Raw genomic sequence first — 18,030 nt, 5'->3', positions numbered from 1 at the left:
ACTACACTTATAGTTCCATGAAGTAATAGCCAGCTAACACCAGATTTAATACAAACTGCTGAGATACACTCTGGTACCCTTCTCACTATTCTTTAGCATTAAAAATGTGAATCCTTTTTTGAGGTTTTTCCTTTTTGCTCTGATTCTTCTTTCACAGCATGACTAATGCAGAAATACATTTAATGTGATTGTACATATATAACCTATATCAGATGGCTTGCTGTCTCAGGGAGAGGCGAGGGAGGGAGAAAAATTTCAAACTAGAAATCTTATAAAAACAAATGTTGAAAACTATCTCTACATGTAACTGCAAAATACTAAAATGCTTTGATGAAAAAAAAAAAGTGAATCCTTTCCCTAAAGCTTTAAAGTGAGATCCTTCCACTCTTCTAGCTCTCACCCATGTGACTTCCAAGTCCCAGGCACCCAGAGGTTAAATCTTCCCGAAACTTCTCATTCTCTAGGAAATGTCTGCCATCCTTAGCCTTTCCCTCATGTAGCTAGAGAAGTAGCTGCCCTTGCAGCTCTGCATTGAAAGGGACCATGCCCTTTTCCTAGGACATACATATAAAGAGAACAGAACACAGTTTTAGAAGAAAGATATAAAGTACTCTCTGTTTTTGCTTATTCTCCAGATCTCTTGCTTCTAATCCAGGCTCAGGAAGAAGACAGCTAAACAGTTGCTATGGCAACCTAGTCCACCCTGATTTCAGATGGTCCAGAGATCTGGAGGCTAGGATGGTCAGCCAGGCATGGAGATAGGTTTCCCCAGTACCAGGAGGGAAAGCCCGCTCCCTCCCTCCTCCCCTGAAGTTGTCATTGACCGCAGCTGCTGCCTCCGACCTCAGGGACCAGGGAGAGCAGCGTCAGAGAAGGAGGGGCCTGCTGCTATTCTCCAGATTAGCTCACATGTCCAAGGGATCTTCCTTAACCTATTATACTTAGCCCAGAGGTCTAAGCTAAGAGGGAATTGGGGTTGACCATGTAAGAGAATTCACGTGTGTGTATTTTTGTTTGTATCTCTGACTGTAAGTTCAAGGTAAAATAAGAATTTGGAAGAATCATCCATTCTTCTGGTTTTTATTCTGCCTTTCTCTCTCAGTTCTGCTTTGAGCTTTATCACCACGTCTCAGCAGTCTCATAACGCTGGAACATCCCTCTGTCCATTGTCCCATTGGTGAGTTCCTCCCAGAACCTCTATTTGGAGGAAGGATCCAGGCTGCTATCCATCATTCCTCTCCCACCTCTGGTTTCTGATTATTCCCTTTAGAATGTAAGCTCCTTGAGGGCAGACCCTGTCTCTTTTTTTGCTTACATGTATACCCTTATCATATAGCAGTGCCTGGCATATGTAAGCACTTAATAAATTCTAATAAATTGATGCTAGTTCATCTAGCCCCTACATCCAAGCCAGCAAATGAAAGATATTTACTATAATAATGTAATTCTCAACCACACACATACTTCTCTTTCATCCATTCCTTTTTCTTTCTTTCTTTCTTTCTTTTTTTTTTTGGTGAGGCAATTGGAGTTAAGTGACTTGCCCAGGGTCACACAGCTAGCAAGTGTTAATTGTCTGAGGTCGAATTTGAACTCAGGTCCTCCTGAATCCAGGGCCAGTGCTCTATCCACTGTGCCACCTAGTTGCCCCCCATTCCTTTTTCTTATCCCTTGGCTATATCTCTAATTTGTCAGGTTACCTATTCACCTCCCATCCCTCAGTTCTACGAGGAACACCTGGACCTTAAAGGGATCATTTCCCCTAGTAATGAAAGGAACTGTCATTTGTAAATTTGATGTCAGGGTGAATTATACCCCCCCCAGAGGTATAATATTATCTTGTGCAGAAGTTTTTCTCCCTTCTCCTTCCACCTTTTTGGGAAGAGGAAAAAAATGATTACTTAATGATGATGTAGGAATGTGAATGGGCCAGCAGAAATCAGGAGGTGATCTGAGTGACTGACAGTGAGCCCTGGGCTTGTAGGCAGATGAATGTGTCAGAATATGAGGATGCCAGCAAAGGAGGAACAGCTGTGCCCCTGAGGCTGCTGGGGTTTCTAGCTGTCTGAATTTGTCAATCATTCCACAAGCCTATTTAAGGGCATTAAACAAGAGCCTCAGGATTAGAATTGGTGCTAGTCTTGGAGTAGTTGGAAAGTTGCCTGCATATGATCAAAGAAAGACCACAGAATCCAAAAAAGCATGGAAAGACTTTACATGAACTGATGCAAAGTGAAGTAAGGATAGCTGAGAAATACAAAAATACAATAATGTGATGGAAAGAACAACAATCCAAATGAATGTCACACAATTACAAGGAACGAGCGTGGCCTCAAAGTGGAGACATGAGAAAACATCTCCTCCCTGTCCTTTGCAAAGATGGAGGGGTCCAGAGCTGTGGAACACTGCATGGAATGCCAGGGTTTGTTGTTTTTGTTTTTGTTTTTGAACATAGTGATTGGTTTTGTTGGATTTTTTCTCCTTTTAAAAAAAAATCTTTGTTATAATGGATGTTTCTGGAGAAGGGGGAGGAACACAGAGGAAAACCTAAGCAATGTAAAAAGAAAGGATATCAATAACAATCAACTTTTTAAAAAGGACGAAGGATACAAGGCTGGAAAGGGGTTAGAATAATCTTGAAGAGTTTACATGGCTGAGAGCATTTATGTTGAATACTTAGGGGTTTTTGGGGAGGTGTGTCTATTGGAAGCGAGGGTGGACAGTGAGCATACTGCACATAGCGGCACTTACGTAGCTATTCATTTTGGGTGAGTCTATGTGGCATGGAAGAAATGACTGACTAAGTAGAAGAGTAGATTCAAGAGTATTACAGGATGTAACCAACTGATCAGTCACAGTTGATCCCTGGCCTGCGCTGCAGAGTATTTAGAGATCTGGGTCCTAATATCCCCCTCTCCACTATGTATCAATATATGTGAGTATGGAAGAATCCTGATGATGTGTACTCACCAGATTGGATCTTTTTTTTAAAAAATTTTTTAAATTTAAAAACATTTAAAATTTTTTTCCAGATTTGATCTTAGGTCACTTATCTCAATTAGGCACTTTCTGAATTCTTCCTAGCTTGTCTTGGTAAAACAATGCCCAAGTGAGGGACACAGGGCACCCCAAAGCATGGAGCATGGGGCATGCATAACAGTGAGGAAGGAACTGGTGCAGCATACTCATGTGGGCTAATCCCAATTTGGCATTTAGCTTCTAGGGTATAAATTGCCATTGTCTTTGTAGATCCACAGCAGAATAATAAGTAGTTGTGTTGGTTCCTGGACTGGAAGGGAATTATGTTGTCTGTGAACTCAGCCAGGCAAACTTTTTTTTTGGGGGGGGGGTGAGGCAATTGGGGTTAAGTGACTTTCTCAGGGTCACACAGCTAGTACATGTCAAGTATCTGAGGCTGGATTTGAACTCAGGTCCTCCTGAATCCAGGGCCAGTGCTCTATCCACTGCGCCATCTAGCTGCCCCACCAGGCAAACTTTTGGGAGCTAGGACAGCTACTGAGCAAGGCAGGTTCTAGCACCCAAGTGAGTGGGTCCCAGAACTGTACAGCAAGAGACAGTGTAGCTGTGTGATCCTGGGCAAGGCACTTAATCCCAACTGGCTCACCAAAAAAAGACAGAGACAGTGGTAGCTATAGAATATGAAAAGCAACTTGGAATGTGGGGTGCTTGTTTTCTAACCTAGGGAGGCAAGGCTTTTCAGAAACCAAGAAAATTGAGAAGGGTCTAGGCCCTCTCAGGCAAGGGTTAGGGATTAGGAAAGTTTGGAAAGTGTTATGAATAGCTTTACATGGGTTATGGATTCTCCACTTGTGCTTCAGAGTGAGTGTTGAGGACTGGGAGGGAATCATTGCTGTGAATAGCACTGTTGTACAGCCATCAAATCAGCTAACATTTGGCTGGTCGTTTTGTACTGATAGGGATAAAAGTCATTAATGGTGCAGGGAAGGCTGAAGGAAGTAGAGCCTAGAAGTTCTACATTTCCCTTTGTGTTATATATGGCCCTAAGCTGCCAACTCTTTGGGATAGGCAGGCAATCCAGTAATGTGGTAGGTCTATGCTCCCTGGGCATCTGTGTGTAGGTCCACAATTAACTTATCCTTGCTCCAATGTCCAGACAGACTGTATTAAAATGATGATACACATCATATGTGTGGCTTAGAGCTACAGATATGATCCTTGGTGACTGGACTCTGTCCTCTGCCCCTGCAGAAGGGAATGCTAGCTGTAGACAGAAAACAGTGAAAGGAGGACTCTTTGGGCCAAACCCAACATCCTTTGTATTAGTTCTAGGAAGGGGGCCCCCAGGAAGTTGATATGATCCAGCAAGACTTATGGACCAGAAGAGGAACCATTCTATGCCCTGTCCTAGAAAAGAATATGAATTACATGACTTCAGAAATATAATCTTTCTTCCAAATAGGAAGGTTCTTGGAGGAAGAAAGGAAGAAGTTGGGCAGAGAAAAGCCAAACCTTTCATTTAATGAGAGAGGAGAGGGAGATGAGCGTTCAGATGAATATGTTCTTATCATTAGCTTTTCAGGCTTCTGTAATTCCACCAGGTGCTGGGAAAGAGAGTCCTGTGGAGGCTGGTGTCCCTTTGGGTTTGAGTCTATAGCAAATGGTGATATCGTGCTCTGGCTGCATCAGTCCAAACCCATACCTACTGGAATCAAAGCTGGGAATCTTTTCCTCTGGATTTTTCAATTTCAGGTCAAACTGCATCAACAAAATAATAACAAACCTGTGGAGAGATGGACAATCAATGGCAAAATTGGCAACTTCAGTTTCCTCATCTGTAAAATAGAAACCATTACCCTTATCACCTACTTCACAGTGCTTTTGTGGTGCACGTCTGTACCCAGGGAAACCCAGGTCCTTGGTGGCAGGGACTTGCCTAGTGCAATGTACAACATGCAGTAGGAGCTTAATAAATACGTGTTGATTAACTTGAATGATTAAATAAGGTAGGATTATCCTGGGGTTTGGAGTAAGGACAGATAGAATTGGAAAGGCTTGGATAACTACTAGCTGTGTGATTGTGGATGGGTAAATCACTTAATCTCTTTGAGCTTCAGCCTTCTCATCTGGAAAATGGGAATGATAAATACTGCTCTACCTCCCTCACACTGTTGGAGTAAGGAAGGACTTCTGTAAGTCTTAAGAGTACACTGCCTATCTTTACATGTAACGGAAAAATAAATTAACTTTGGTGTAAAAAAAAAAAAAAAAAAGAGTACACTGCAAGGGTGGCTAGGTGGCGCAGTGGATAGAGCACCAGCCCTGGAGTCAGGAGGACCTGGGTTCAAATCCGGACTCAGACACTTAACACTTACTAGCTTTGTGACCCTGGGCAAGTCACTTAACCCCAATTGCCTCACTAAAAAAAAAAAAGTTATTAAAAGAGTACACTGCAGGGGGCAGCTAGGTGGTGTAGTGGATGGAGCACCAGCCCTAGATTCAGGAGTACCTGAATTCAAATCCAGCCTCAGACACTTGACACTTACTAGCTGTGTGACCTTGGGCAAATCACTTAATCTCCATTGCCCCACCAAAAAAAAAAAAGTACACTGCAAATGTGTGTTTTCATTATTATAATAGAACTAAAGGATTTCATGGAATTTGAGTTGTAAAGGACCCCAGAGGCTGTCTTCCCCTTCTCATCCACCATATTGGTCTTGGGGCATGTAGGAGGAAGGAGACAAGAGAGCAGAAAGGAGAGAGGCAGGAAAACTGACAGGAAAGGAAAAGGGAGGGAAGCCAGTTCATTGTGCTCTCTCCTCTCTCCTCTATCTCCCCATCTCTGTCCATATCATTCGCCAGGTTCTTAACCAACCATGTAAGTTATTCTACATGCCCTACCCCTTCTGAACCTTAGTTGGCTCCCCTGTAAAATGAGGGGCTGGAATTAGGAGGTCCCTTTTAGCTTGGATCATTCTGTAGAGCAGCATAATCACATAATGCAAAGAGTCCTGGATCTGGAGTAGAGAGGCCCACATTCAAAGCTCAGGTTTGATTCTTGTTGTTTCCTTGCTTTTCAGTTGTATCTCACTCTCTGTGACCCCATCTGGAGTTTTCTTGGCAGAATGGTTTGCCATTTCCTTCTTCATCTCGTTTTACAGATGAAGAAACTGAGGCAAACAGGGTGAAGTGACTTGCCCTGGGTCACACAGCTAGTAAGTATCTGACGCCAGATTTGAACTCAGGACTCCAGGCCCAACACTCCATCCACTGTGCCATCCAACTGCCCCAATTTCTTACTGTATGACTATGAGCAAATCTGAGTCTCACTTTCCTCACCTGTAAAATGTTCATAATGCCAATCTCAGCACTGTGAGGATAGCTCTTTAGGAACCTCATGGTGTTACAAAAACGGAAGACGTTATTCTAAAGTACCTCCTAGTTGCAGTTGCAAGAGTACAGGATTAGAATCAGAGGTTCAAACCCCAACTCTGCCACTTCCTACCTACCCAAGCTCTCCCGGGGTGGGGATCATGTCTTGTTCTTCTGTGTCCCCCACCATCCCAAAGACAGGACTGGGCACATAGGATTTGCTACGTTGAAAGTTTGCCACCTTGTTCTCAGGCCAGCCTGGGTGCCTCAGAAATCTGGTGCCAAAGTACACGGAAACAGGAATCAAGGCTTATTAGGTTTGAAGTATCCCTGAGCTCATCTTTTGTAATAGTTTAAACATGGCAATAAATCAGCTTGAGTAAAAAGGTTCAAAATGTGCAAAAGCAGCTGCCCTAGGGAAAGCTGAACAGTGTGTCCAGTGCCTTCGCCAGGGAGGTTTCAGATGAGGAGTTATTCCTGCCACGGCATTCTTAGTGAGGAAAGGGAGCGGAAGCTCCCAAATGCCCCATCAGCCCTGAGACGTCAGATACATTATTTAGAAAGGCATCATGGTCAAAGCAAAGAGGTTTGTGCAGAGAGCCCTGAGGCCTGGATTCTAATTCTGGTTCTGCACCAACTTGAGTGACCTTGGACAGGTTATGTCCCTTCTCTGGACCTCAGCTTGACCCTCTGTCCAAGAAGGGGCTTATTTGGATGCTGTTGGGGTTTCTAGGCTGGAGAAACCCTTCCCATTATAATGAAAGAGGTATTCTTTGCAAACTTGGTGGAGGAAGGAATCATCTGTAGGTTAAGTCAAATCCTGAGCTTTCTGACGTGGTAGAAATCTATTTTGTACCTGTTTTCAAGTCCACAAAAATCAAGGATTTCGGGGGCAGCTAGGTGGTGCAGTGGATAAAGCACTGGCCCTGGATTCAGGAGGACCTGAGTTCAAATCCAGCCTCAGACACTTGACACTTACTAGCTGTGTGACCCTGGGCACTTAACCCTCATTGCCCCCCCCCTCAAAATAAATAAAATAATCTACTTATTAAAAAAATCAAGGGTTTCTATATAGAGGCCTCTCTGATAGGTGCTGGGGACACAAAACCAAAAATGAAATGGTTCTTGCCCTCAAGAAGCTTACATTCTACTGAGGGGTCAACACGTACACATGTAACTAAGTAAGAAATATATTCAAGGTAATTTCAAGAGGGAGAGAACACTTATAACCAAGGATTTTGCATTGTCGTTCTTTCCTTGCCAAGGGGAAGAGAAAATTAGCTAAGGTATTATATTTTGTAGAAAAAAATATATAATAACAATACACATAATCTAGTAATATGGATAGCATGTGAAACATCCAGGAGTAGTGGATATAGGGAGCTGGCTCCCATGTCAGGAAGTTAAGGGCCTTCTCTGACATATACTAGTTATGTGACCCTGGGAAAGGTACTAGATCTTTCAGTGTCCCGAGCAACTCACTAAAACCATACAGTGCAAAACAGATAGCTATCTACATTAGTTGAGAGAGTTTCCTCACTAGGGGTGCCCTACAGCAATGAAATCACAATTCTAGACCAAGAAAAAGAAAAGGCTGAAATACCATCAGATTCTCTCCCATTCAAGCAGAATGTTTCGAGATTTGGTCCTTCTCCATCTGAGATTCACTCTCATCCAATGACCTAAATTTAGTGCATCCAAATGGGCAGATAAGGACGTCTAGGGCCACAAGAAAGAGGGAGTTCATGGCCTGCACTACTGGCCTAGAAGGGGCAATAGGCCAGGCTAGACTGTAGGAGTTTTAGTTAAGGAGTACATTGGAAAGGTTTGCTGTTCAGAACCAGGAGAACATTGTACACAGTATCAATAACATCATGTGTTGATCAGCTGTGATAGACTTGACTCTTCTCAGCAATACAATGGTCCAAGATAGTTCCAAAGGACTCATGAGAAAAATGGCTCTCCACATCCAGAAAAAAAGAACTGTGGCATCTGGATGCAGATTGAACTATACTGTTTCTATTTTTTTGTTTTTCTTTTTTGAGGTTTGTCCCTTTTGCCCTAATTTTTCTTTCACAGCATGACTAATGAAGAAATATGTTTAATGTGATTGTACGTATATAAGCTATATCAGATTGCTTGCTGTCTTGGGGAGAGGGGAGGGAGAAAAATTTGAAACTAAAAATTTTATAAAAAAGAATGTTGAAAACTATCTCTACATGTAACTAGAAAATAACAAAATACTTTTATGATTAAAAAAAGAAAGAAAGGTTTGCTGTTCAGTCACGTTTGACTCTTCATGACCCCATATGGGGGTTTTCTTGGCAAAGATACTAGAATGATTTTGCCACTTTCTTCTCCAGTGAATTAACAGAGAGGTTAAGTGACTTACCCTGGGTGACACAGTTAGTAAGTGTCTGAGGCTGGATTTGAACTCAGGTCTTCCTGACTCTAGGCCCAGCACTCTATCCACTGAGTCATCTAGGTGCCTCTTAGGAAATTTAGCTACAGCTTAGTCTGAGACTGAGTCAATATCTTGTAGGATATGAATGGACTATTGTAACATGAGAAAAAAGCAGCTGGACTTAAGAGTCAGGAAGACCTGAGTTCAAATCCAGCCTCAAACTCTTCCTAGCTGGGTAGCCTTGGGCAAGTTACTTAAACTCTCTGGGCCTCATCTTCCTCCTCTGTAAAGGGTCTGGACTACATTATCTCTAAGGTAACTGTCATCTCTGAATCTTATGGGCTCACCAAGTCTCTGAACACAATTAGCTCAGTCAGTTCAAGGGCCTGCAAAATTTAGGGGCACAGTGGCTTTGAGTTGGGTTTAGAAGTTAGGAGGTTTAGTGTGTGGTAAAAAGGTGAAAATCCCTGGTGGATGAACAGTGTCCCCTAGACAAGCCCTGAGAGGAAGACCCAGTGGCCCACAAAGCTGACCCCAGGTCAGGGAGGCCTGAGGCCCAGGACAGGATCCTTTACTATACTTACTGCTTTATGCTGCTGATGGCATGACTCCTGCCCAGACACATGTTGGTCCCAGCTCCCCAAGGCAGGTTGTAATTCTTGAGCCTCTTCCCACCCTTGTAGAAATCTCGTTTCTCGCTCCCATCTGGGTTCAGGAATCGGTTGTACTTGAACTCCTGAAATATAATGAGTTTGTTTTCTGTTATCTTCAGGAATATGGTAAATGGGGAAACAAGAACTTATATTTTTCAATCCCCAAGATGCCTCAAAGCCTCAAACTCTTGGGATGTAGTTTCAATTCTCTTCTTTTCATAGTCTGTGAAAACCCGGCTGAGTGTGTGTATGTGTGTGTGTGTGTGTGTGTGTATCTATAGATACACACTCAGCTGGGTTTTCACACATGTATGTTTGTATGTACGTATATATGTGTGTGTGTGTGTATGCATATATTCATTAGATTGTGAGCTTCTTGAGAGCAGAAACTATCTTTTGCCTTTCTTTGTGACCCCAGCATAGGGTATGGCTTAAAAAAATACTTTTTGACTAGATTTGTATAGGGAAGAAGTATAGGATAGTGGAAGGGGCCTGGATTTGAATCTCCTTTCTAACATTTAGTATCTGTAAGCACATTTAGTACTGGTAAGACCTTGTATAATCACTTAACCCCTCCAGGCCCTATTTTCCTCCTCTGTAAAGTGAGGGCTGTGGACCAGCTGAATGGATCTATGATCCTGTGTCTATGCATGTGTGCACATAAATATGCATAAATAAATAAATAAAAATGGATGTGTATGTTAGGACTAGAAACTCACCATCATAAATCATCAGACCTAATATTAACACCTACTCCCCAACAGTTATCCTAAAGAGAAGGAAACTGAACACCAGAGAGGTAAAAATTATTTTCTTTGAGGTCATAAAGCTAATAAATAGTAAAGTCAGCATACATACTCAAGTCTTCTGGCCCCAAATTCAGTTCCTTAAAAAAAAACCCAACTAGACCATGCTGCCTCTTGTCAGGTACATCTGTATGTTGTATGCGTGTATGTGCATGTATGTGTTTGGGAGTACATATGTGCATGCAATGATTTTTGTGTGTGAGTTTATAAGTATACCTGTGTTGAACTCTGGACATGTCAAATGAATCTCACAAAATGCTACATTATTAGTTGGAATTGACTCTTTCAACCTGCTAGAAAGTCAGAGAGTTGCCTTGACTGGATTAAGGGAGATTCTAGATACCAGCGCAGGGAAGGGAAGGGAAGGAAAAACAATAAGATTTATTGAGTTCCTCCTATGTGCCAGGTACTGTGCTATGCACTTTACAAATATTATTTTTTTTAAATTATCGCATTGGATCTTCACAACAGTCCTGTGAGAGAGGTGCTCTTAATATCCCTATTTTAAAGTTGAAGAAACTGAGGCAAACATAGGTTAAGTGACTTGCCCAGGGTCACACAGCTAGTAAGTATTTGAGACCAGAATTGAACTCATGAAGATGAGTCTTCCTGACTTCAGACCTGGCATTCTATTAATTGTACCACCTACTTTCCCAACCTAGTAAAAGTAACCCAGATCTTCCTGACTCCAGGCCAAGTGCTTGTATCCACTGAGTCATCTAGCTGCTGCTACTCTTGTTCATTTGCCAGGGGCAGCACAGGGTCCACTGGGACCACCTGGTTAATGAAGGGCTTAGCTAATACAATGGCATTATGACCCAGGGTCTTAGGCTGAGTAGCATATCAGCCTCCAATAAAAGGAGGAAACAGGAGGCAAAGCCAACTTGACTAGGGAGAAAATGGTGTGGGAGAGAGAGCCCGAGCTTCCAGTAGGAAAAATACAACTGCTCTCATTACTTCTTGCCTAGAATACTTCAATAGCTTCCTAATTGCTTCCAATCTTTCTTCCTGCTCTAATCTATCTGCAGTAAGTGCTTGCTGGATGGACAGATGGATGAATGAGTGAATGAATGAATGAACAGGTCATGGTGGCAACTGGAAATCAGCACATCCCAGTAAATTAGGGTTTGACTAAGAGATGGTATCTTCCTAAGTCATTTTTGGAGATCATTCATTGATTTTTTTTTTGGTGAGGCAATTGGGGTTAAGTGACTTGCCCAGGATCACACAGCTAGTGTCAATCGTCTGAGGCTGGATTTTGAACTCAGGTCCTCCTGACTCCAGGGCTAGTGCTCTATCCACTGCACCACCTAGCTGCCCCTGTTGTGGTTTTCAATGAATGATCTTGGGGCAGCTAGGTGGCTCAGTGGATAGAGCACCAGCCCTGGATTCAGGAGGACCTGAGTTCAAATCTGGCCTCAGACACTTGACACTTACTAGTTGTGTGACCCTGGGCAAGTCACTTAACCCTCATTGCCTCACCAAAAAAACAAAACAAAAAACAAAACAAAAAAAAGAAAACCACAACAATTTTAGCTTGTATTGTACTTTATGGTTACAAGGTATTTCGTGTCTTATTGGAAGCAATCATGGTAACAAACCTTATTGGAATCAGATCTGGGCTTAAAACTCCATTCTAACATTTACTAATTATGTGGCCTTGGGTAATTTTATGTTTCTGGGCCTTCAGCATCTGTAAAATGGGCACTGCTGTGCTGAGGAAAAAAAGACTTTTTATAGCATTAAAAAGAGATGAATGAATGATGTCATCTCCATTTTACAGATGAGCAGACTGAGGCTGAGAGAAATTGAAGTGACTCATCAAAGTCACACAATTGGTTAATGGTAGTCAGGATTCAAACCCAGGTCTTCTGAATCCAAGCCTTGGGATCTCTGTGTAAGAAAAAACTCACCCCTATTTTGATTTCCAGAGAGAGTTAAGCCAGAAGGATGGCCTTTTGTTACCTCTGGGTTCTCGTAGATTTCTGGGTCCCTCTGAGGTCTGAGGAAGGGGAAGAGAAGGAGACGGTCGCCTTGCCGGAGGCTGTACTCGCGTCCATCTGCCAGGGGCAGCACCAGATCCACCAGTACCTCTCGGGTGATGAAGGGGGCGGCAGTCAGTCTCAGGCTCTCACTTAATACACTGTCTGTAAGGAACAGGAAAGAAAGATGAGACAGCAGCAAGCTGGGGTGGCAGGGAGGGGCACTTTGGGGTTTAGGCTGAGTAGTGTTCAGTCATTTCAGTCACGTCTGACTCTTTGTGACCTCATTTGGGGTTTTCTTGGCAGAGATATTGGGGTGGTTTGCCATTTCCTTCTCCAGCTTATTTTACACATGAGGAAACTGACTTGCCCAGCATCACACAGCTAGCAAATGTCTGGAGCCAGATTTGAACTCAGGAAGATGAGTCCTCCAAGTCCAATGTTCTATCCATTTTACTACCTGGTTGCCTCTTAGGCTGAACAGGAGGTACCTAAATAGCCCTAGGTTCAAGAGCCTCAGGGGCAGCTAGGTGGTGCAGTGGATAAAGTACTGGTTCAGATTCAAGAAGACCTGAGTTCAAATCTGGCCTCAGACACTTGACACTTACTAGCTGTGTGACCCTGGACAAGTCACTTAACCCTTATTGCCCCATCCAAAAAAAACCACCCCCAAACCAGAGCCTCAAATGATTTTTCCCACTGACCAACTGTAAAATGCCAGTGTTTCTCCAGGGCTGCCTGGGGTACAGGGTTTTTTGAATCAGGTGTTAGGAGTCCTAGACTCAAGTCCTGGATCTGGTACTTCTTATTTTTTTTTTGCAGGGCAATGAGGGTTAAGGGACTTGCCCAGGGTCACACAGCTAGTAAGTGTCAAATGTCTGAGGCCAAATTTGAACTCAGGTCCTCCTGACTCCAGGGACGGTGCTCTATGCACTGCACCACCTAGCTGTCCTTTTTTTTTCTTTTTTTTTTTTTTGGATCTGACACTTATTAGCTGCGTGACTGAGAAAATCACATCACCTTTCTGAGCTTCACTTACTTCACTTGTAAAATGGAGATAACAATACTTGCCCTACCTCTCTCTTTTAAAGGTCTCTGAAAGCTTTGAAGGAAAACAAAAGGGTGGGCTGTTATTAATTTTTTTATGTTCAATTTTAATTTTTCTCAATTACAAGTAAAAAAAAACACTTTTAACATTCATTTAATTTTTTTTTTGGTGGGGCAACGGGGGTTAAGTGACTTGCCCAGGGTCACACAGCTAGTAAGTGTCTAAGGCTGGATTTGAACTTAGGTACTACTGAATCCAGGGCCGGTATTAACATTCATTTAAAAAATTTTTTGAATTCCACATTCTTTACCTCCTTCCCCTCCCCTTAGCTATTACCATTCTTTTTTTTTTTTTTTTGCAGGGCAATGAGGGTTAAGTGACTTGCCCAGGGTCACACAGCTAGTAAGTGTCAAGTGTCTGAGGCCGGATTGGAACTCAGGTACTTCTGAATCGAGGACCGGTGCTTTACCACTGCACCATCTAGCTGCCCCCAGCTATTATCATTCTTAATGATAGAGAGGAACTGTAGCCTGGTGGATAGAGAGCAGGTCTTCCAGCAAGGAAGACCTGAGTTCAAGTCCCACCTTTGAAATAGACTGACAGTGTGACTTTGGGCAATTCACTTAACTTCACACTACTCTAGGCTGCTCTCTAAACCATCAGTTGCAGAGAAGGTACCTGCATTGGTAGAGGAAGCTACCTCACCTGGGAATTCCCTATGCTAGTGAAATCTCAGGTCCAGTCCCCATCAACTGAGATAATATCTGAATAGAATTTACAACAGCTCTAGGTATACAGTAAGTGCTTAATAAATGCTTATTCCACCCCGCATCCCTATCCCTGATTTTCTAGACAGAAACTTCAATAGAATAGGAGAAGGCAGTGAACCAAGCTGCCCAGGTTGAAAGGAAATACCCCAGGGGCAACTAGGTGGCGCAGTGGATAGAGCACTGGCCCTGGATTCAGGAGTACCTGAGTTCAAATCTGGCCTCAGACACTTAACACGTACTAGCTGTGTGACCCTGGGCAAGTCACTTAATCCCAATTGCCTCACTAAAAAAAAAAAAAGAAAGAAAGGAAATGCCCCTTAAGAACGTCCAACTTCCTTTACTTTGATGTTATGTTCACCAAGAGCTTCTCATCTAACCAATACCAATCACCCCACCACTGTTGTTGCAATAAAATAAAAATCATGATGATAATGACAACTTCCACTGCTATAGCAGATTAGAATCTGTAAACACTACCCTCACAGCAGTCGCTTATACAATGACTGGCACATAGTAGGTGCTTAGCAAACACTTGTTAACTAACTACTGACTGTTACATTAAAAGCAATATACACAATGACTATAAGTTTTTTTCATTTTCTTTCTTTTATTAGAATTTTTTTATTTTCCCCCAAAGTTTTTATCTAAAAGCAAACAAACAAAAAAGAGAAAACCAGAAAAAAAACACTAGAAACTTAGAAACCAAGAATCTAGGGAGGTAGGAAATTAGATCAAAGGTTGTCCTCCTTACCCCACCCCCCACCCCTACACCTCTGCCTAGGACAGAACAGACTATAACAGCTTAAATGAAAAGAACAGCAAAGTGAATCTGTGAGAAAGGTAGAGTAAGTATTCCTAGACCCATCTTACAGATGAAGAAACTAAGGCCCAAAGGAGCACAATTTTGCTCCAAGGACAAGCTAATAAACGATGGCATAGAACTTGAGCCTGGGTCCCTTGCTTGCTCAAAGGAAGAAAGAGGCCTGATGGTTCATAAATCAGACTCCGAATTTAGATAACTTAACTCCCTCATGTGGAGCCTGAAAACCCAAGGGGAATAAACTGAGATCACAGAGTAAAAGGACAGACACTGGCATCTCCAGTGCCCCCCAATGGGTATCAAAGCCCAGTGAGGCTCAGCCTTTATCTCTCTTGGACCCTTCCCTTATTATTATGGCAGATGGAGCCATTCTAGGAGGGAAGATTCAGATGGCTCACAATGCTCTGAGAATTGACAAGCCCAAAGTGTGTGTGTGGGGGGGGGGTTCTTAGGGAAAGAACCTGGCCTAACATTTAGGGAAGGACAGTAAGAGAATTCAGAGGGCTCTTCTTGAGGCAATGGGATGACTGGCAGACGGTGAGCCAAGCCCATGATAAAACCCAGGATTCTGCTATAGCTCCCTATTCCCCTGGTGGTGAGAGAGGGAAAGAAGCTGGGCTAGGGCTTTAACAACTGATGCCCTTCCCGGAGCCAGCTTCCTTCATGGTACCCAAATGGCCAAGGACACCAAGAATGAGCTTCACCTGCTTTCCTGATTTGCTGCGTGTTAGGACTGCCTTTAACTCCTTACTCTGGTCTTTCCCAAGGCTAACCACTGGGAATGGAGGCCCCAAGGAGGAGGGACAGACTGAAGGAATGGGGATCACTTACCAAAAGTAGGCATGCTATCCAGGACTTCCTGAGGAATACTGGCCATGTCGGTCAGCACCTGTCCTTCCTTCTGAAGGGCGCTTTCTAACTCTCCAAGGACAGCAGCAAGAGCAATGGGAGTCTTCAGGAGGAATAATAGGAGCCAGAATACAGCAGGACCAGCATTGCCCTAGAAGGGATGATCCATCCAGAAAAGAAAATCTAGTTACCCACCACTATTAATAGCAATGGTAACCATCTTGATGCCTATTGATATCATATTTCAAAAGTCCTTTGAGGTTGAGTATAATTATTATTATTCTTCCCATTTTATAAATGAGGAAACTGAGTCAAATCAAGATGGCATCTAAGCTATTCTTTATATAATGGAAACAAACCCTAGACTTGGAATCCAAAGCTAGGTTCACATTTCCCTGCTTCTATCCCCAAAACAAACATTTCTTAAAGTACTTAGAAAAGTGTAAAGCACTATACTAGCCACTGGAGAGATATAAAGTTTGGAAAAGACATAGACCCTGCCCTCTTGGGCAAATTATTTTGCTGAGTCTTCTCAGCAGTAAACTAGGGATCAGCAAAATCCCCCCCAAAAAATAAGTAAAATAACCCACTTTCCAAAATTACTATGAAGGAAGCCCCAATATTTAAATTTAATTAAAAACTAATAGAGAGGAGGCAGCTAGGTGGCGCAGTGGATAGAGCACCGGCCCTGGAGTCAGGAGGAACTGAGTTCAAATCCAGCCTCAGACACTTAACACTTACTAGCTGTGTGACCCTGGGCAAGTCACTTAACCCCAGTTGCCTTAAAAAAAAAAAAACTAATAGAGAGGGCAGCTAGTGGATAAAGTACAGGCCCTGGATTCAGGAGGACCTGAATTCAAATCCAGCCTCAGACATTTAGATACTCACTAGCTGTGTGACCCTGGGCAAGTCACTTAACCCTCATTGCCCCACAAAAAACAACAAACCAAAACCAAAACAAAACAGACAAACAAAAAACCAATAGAAGGAGATTGTGGGAGAATGGCAGAATAAGGCAGGAAATGACCTGGCTCTCCCAAACTCCCCTCTAAATAACTTAAAACAATACTTCAAATTGAATTGTAGAGTGGCAGAAATAAGAAGTCAGGATAAAGCAGTTGCCCAGCCTAAGACAACTTAGGAGGATGTTAGGAAAGACTTGACCTACTGAGATAGTAGTCTGATGGGGAATGAAGTGCAGATACCAATGCGTCAATAAATATCAAGCACTGAGGGCAGCTGTGTCAGTGGCAGCTTTGGGAACTTTCACCCCCTGGATGGTAGTGGGGTTGGTGGCTGATCAAGTGAAAGTTGTGATGGCCTTCTACTTGCACTGAACATAGAGCTGAGGCAAGGTGACCAGACATGGTCCCAAGCTGTGGCTACTGGCAAGGAGAAGTGAGCATATGCCAGTAAGAGAGGTCTCAGAGGGGAAGAACAGAGAGGACAGATTGTGGTCAATCTCAAGAGAGTGAAGTTCTGGGTTTCAGTTTCAGGTCAGAGGGGTGAACTGATGCTTACTGACCATGGGAGAACTGTGGTGCATTTCCAGGACATCAGGGGGTGAGAAGCTTTGCCACAGCAGTGGTAGGGAGTGGGGATGGAGCCTGGTAGAACTTAGGGGTGGAGAGGAGTATTTGAGATCACTTATAAACCAAGGTATAAACTGGAAAAGCAGTGACCACACCTGGCCTTGGATCAGAACACATTAAAAGAACCAAAAAAGTCAAAGACTTTCTCCCCCCCATAGAGTTCTGAACACAACAATACAAATAACCTGAAACCTGAAATATTATCCCCCACTCACCAGGAGCAGAGCCTGACCCTAATATAAAGTTAACAACAAGGAAATGGGTCATTAAAAACAACAACAACAACAGAAAAAAAATAACCTGACGTAGTTACTATGGTAATAGAGTAGTTCAAGGTTCAAACTCAGAAGAAGACAATGAAGTCAGAACAGCTACTTGTAAAGCTTCAAAAAGATATGTAAGCTGGTCACAAGCCAAAAAAAAATTATTGGAAGAGCTTCAAAAGGACTTTAGAAATCAAATAAGAAACCTAGAGGAAAAATTGGGAAAATAAATAAGAGCAAAGCAAAAATATTTTGAAGAAAAAGTTAACCAATTAAAAAAAGAAGTCCAAAAACTTACTGAAGAAAGTAACTCTTTAAAAATTAAAATTTGGCAAGGGGAAGCTAATGACTTCATAAGACATCAAGAAATAATAAAACAAAATAAAAAGAATAAAAAATAGAATTCTAAGAACATGAAATATCTCATTGGAACAACAGCTCACCTGGAGGACAGATTGAAGAGAACTATTGGACTAACTGAAAATCATTATC

At 42.7% G+C, this 18,030-nt stretch overlaps 1 protein-coding gene across 1 annotated transcript in view; it reads right to left on the bottom strand.

Moving 5' to 3' along the window:
- Nucleotides 1-263: 263 nt before the first annotated feature.
- The window catches only part of PTGIS (prostaglandin I2 synthase), a 60,375-nt gene continuing 42,608 nt past the window's right edge, over nt 264-18,030 (bottom strand). Inside the window, exons 7-10 of the mRNA XM_043980864.1 lie at nt 15,666-15,834; nt 12,180-12,361; nt 9,340-9,491; nt 264-4,762 (exon numbers count right to left, since the gene is read on the bottom strand). Coding sequence (XP_043836799.1) covers nt 4,558-4,762; nt 9,340-9,491; nt 12,180-12,361; nt 15,666-15,834 — 708 coding nt within the window. The 3' untranslated portion in view covers nt 264-4,557. The remainder of the gene's footprint in view (nt 4,763-9,339; nt 9,492-12,179; nt 12,362-15,665; nt 15,835-18,030) is intronic.

Source organism: Dromiciops gliroides, chromosome 2 (genome assembly GCF_019393635.1).
Source record: "Dromiciops gliroides isolate mDroGli1 chromosome 2, mDroGli1.pri, whole genome shotgun sequence".
In the NCBI taxonomy this organism is placed as follows: domain Eukaryota; kingdom Metazoa; phylum Chordata; class Mammalia; order Microbiotheria; family Microbiotheriidae; genus Dromiciops; species Dromiciops gliroides.
This window is presented reverse-complemented; position numbering and strand designations above follow the sequence as displayed.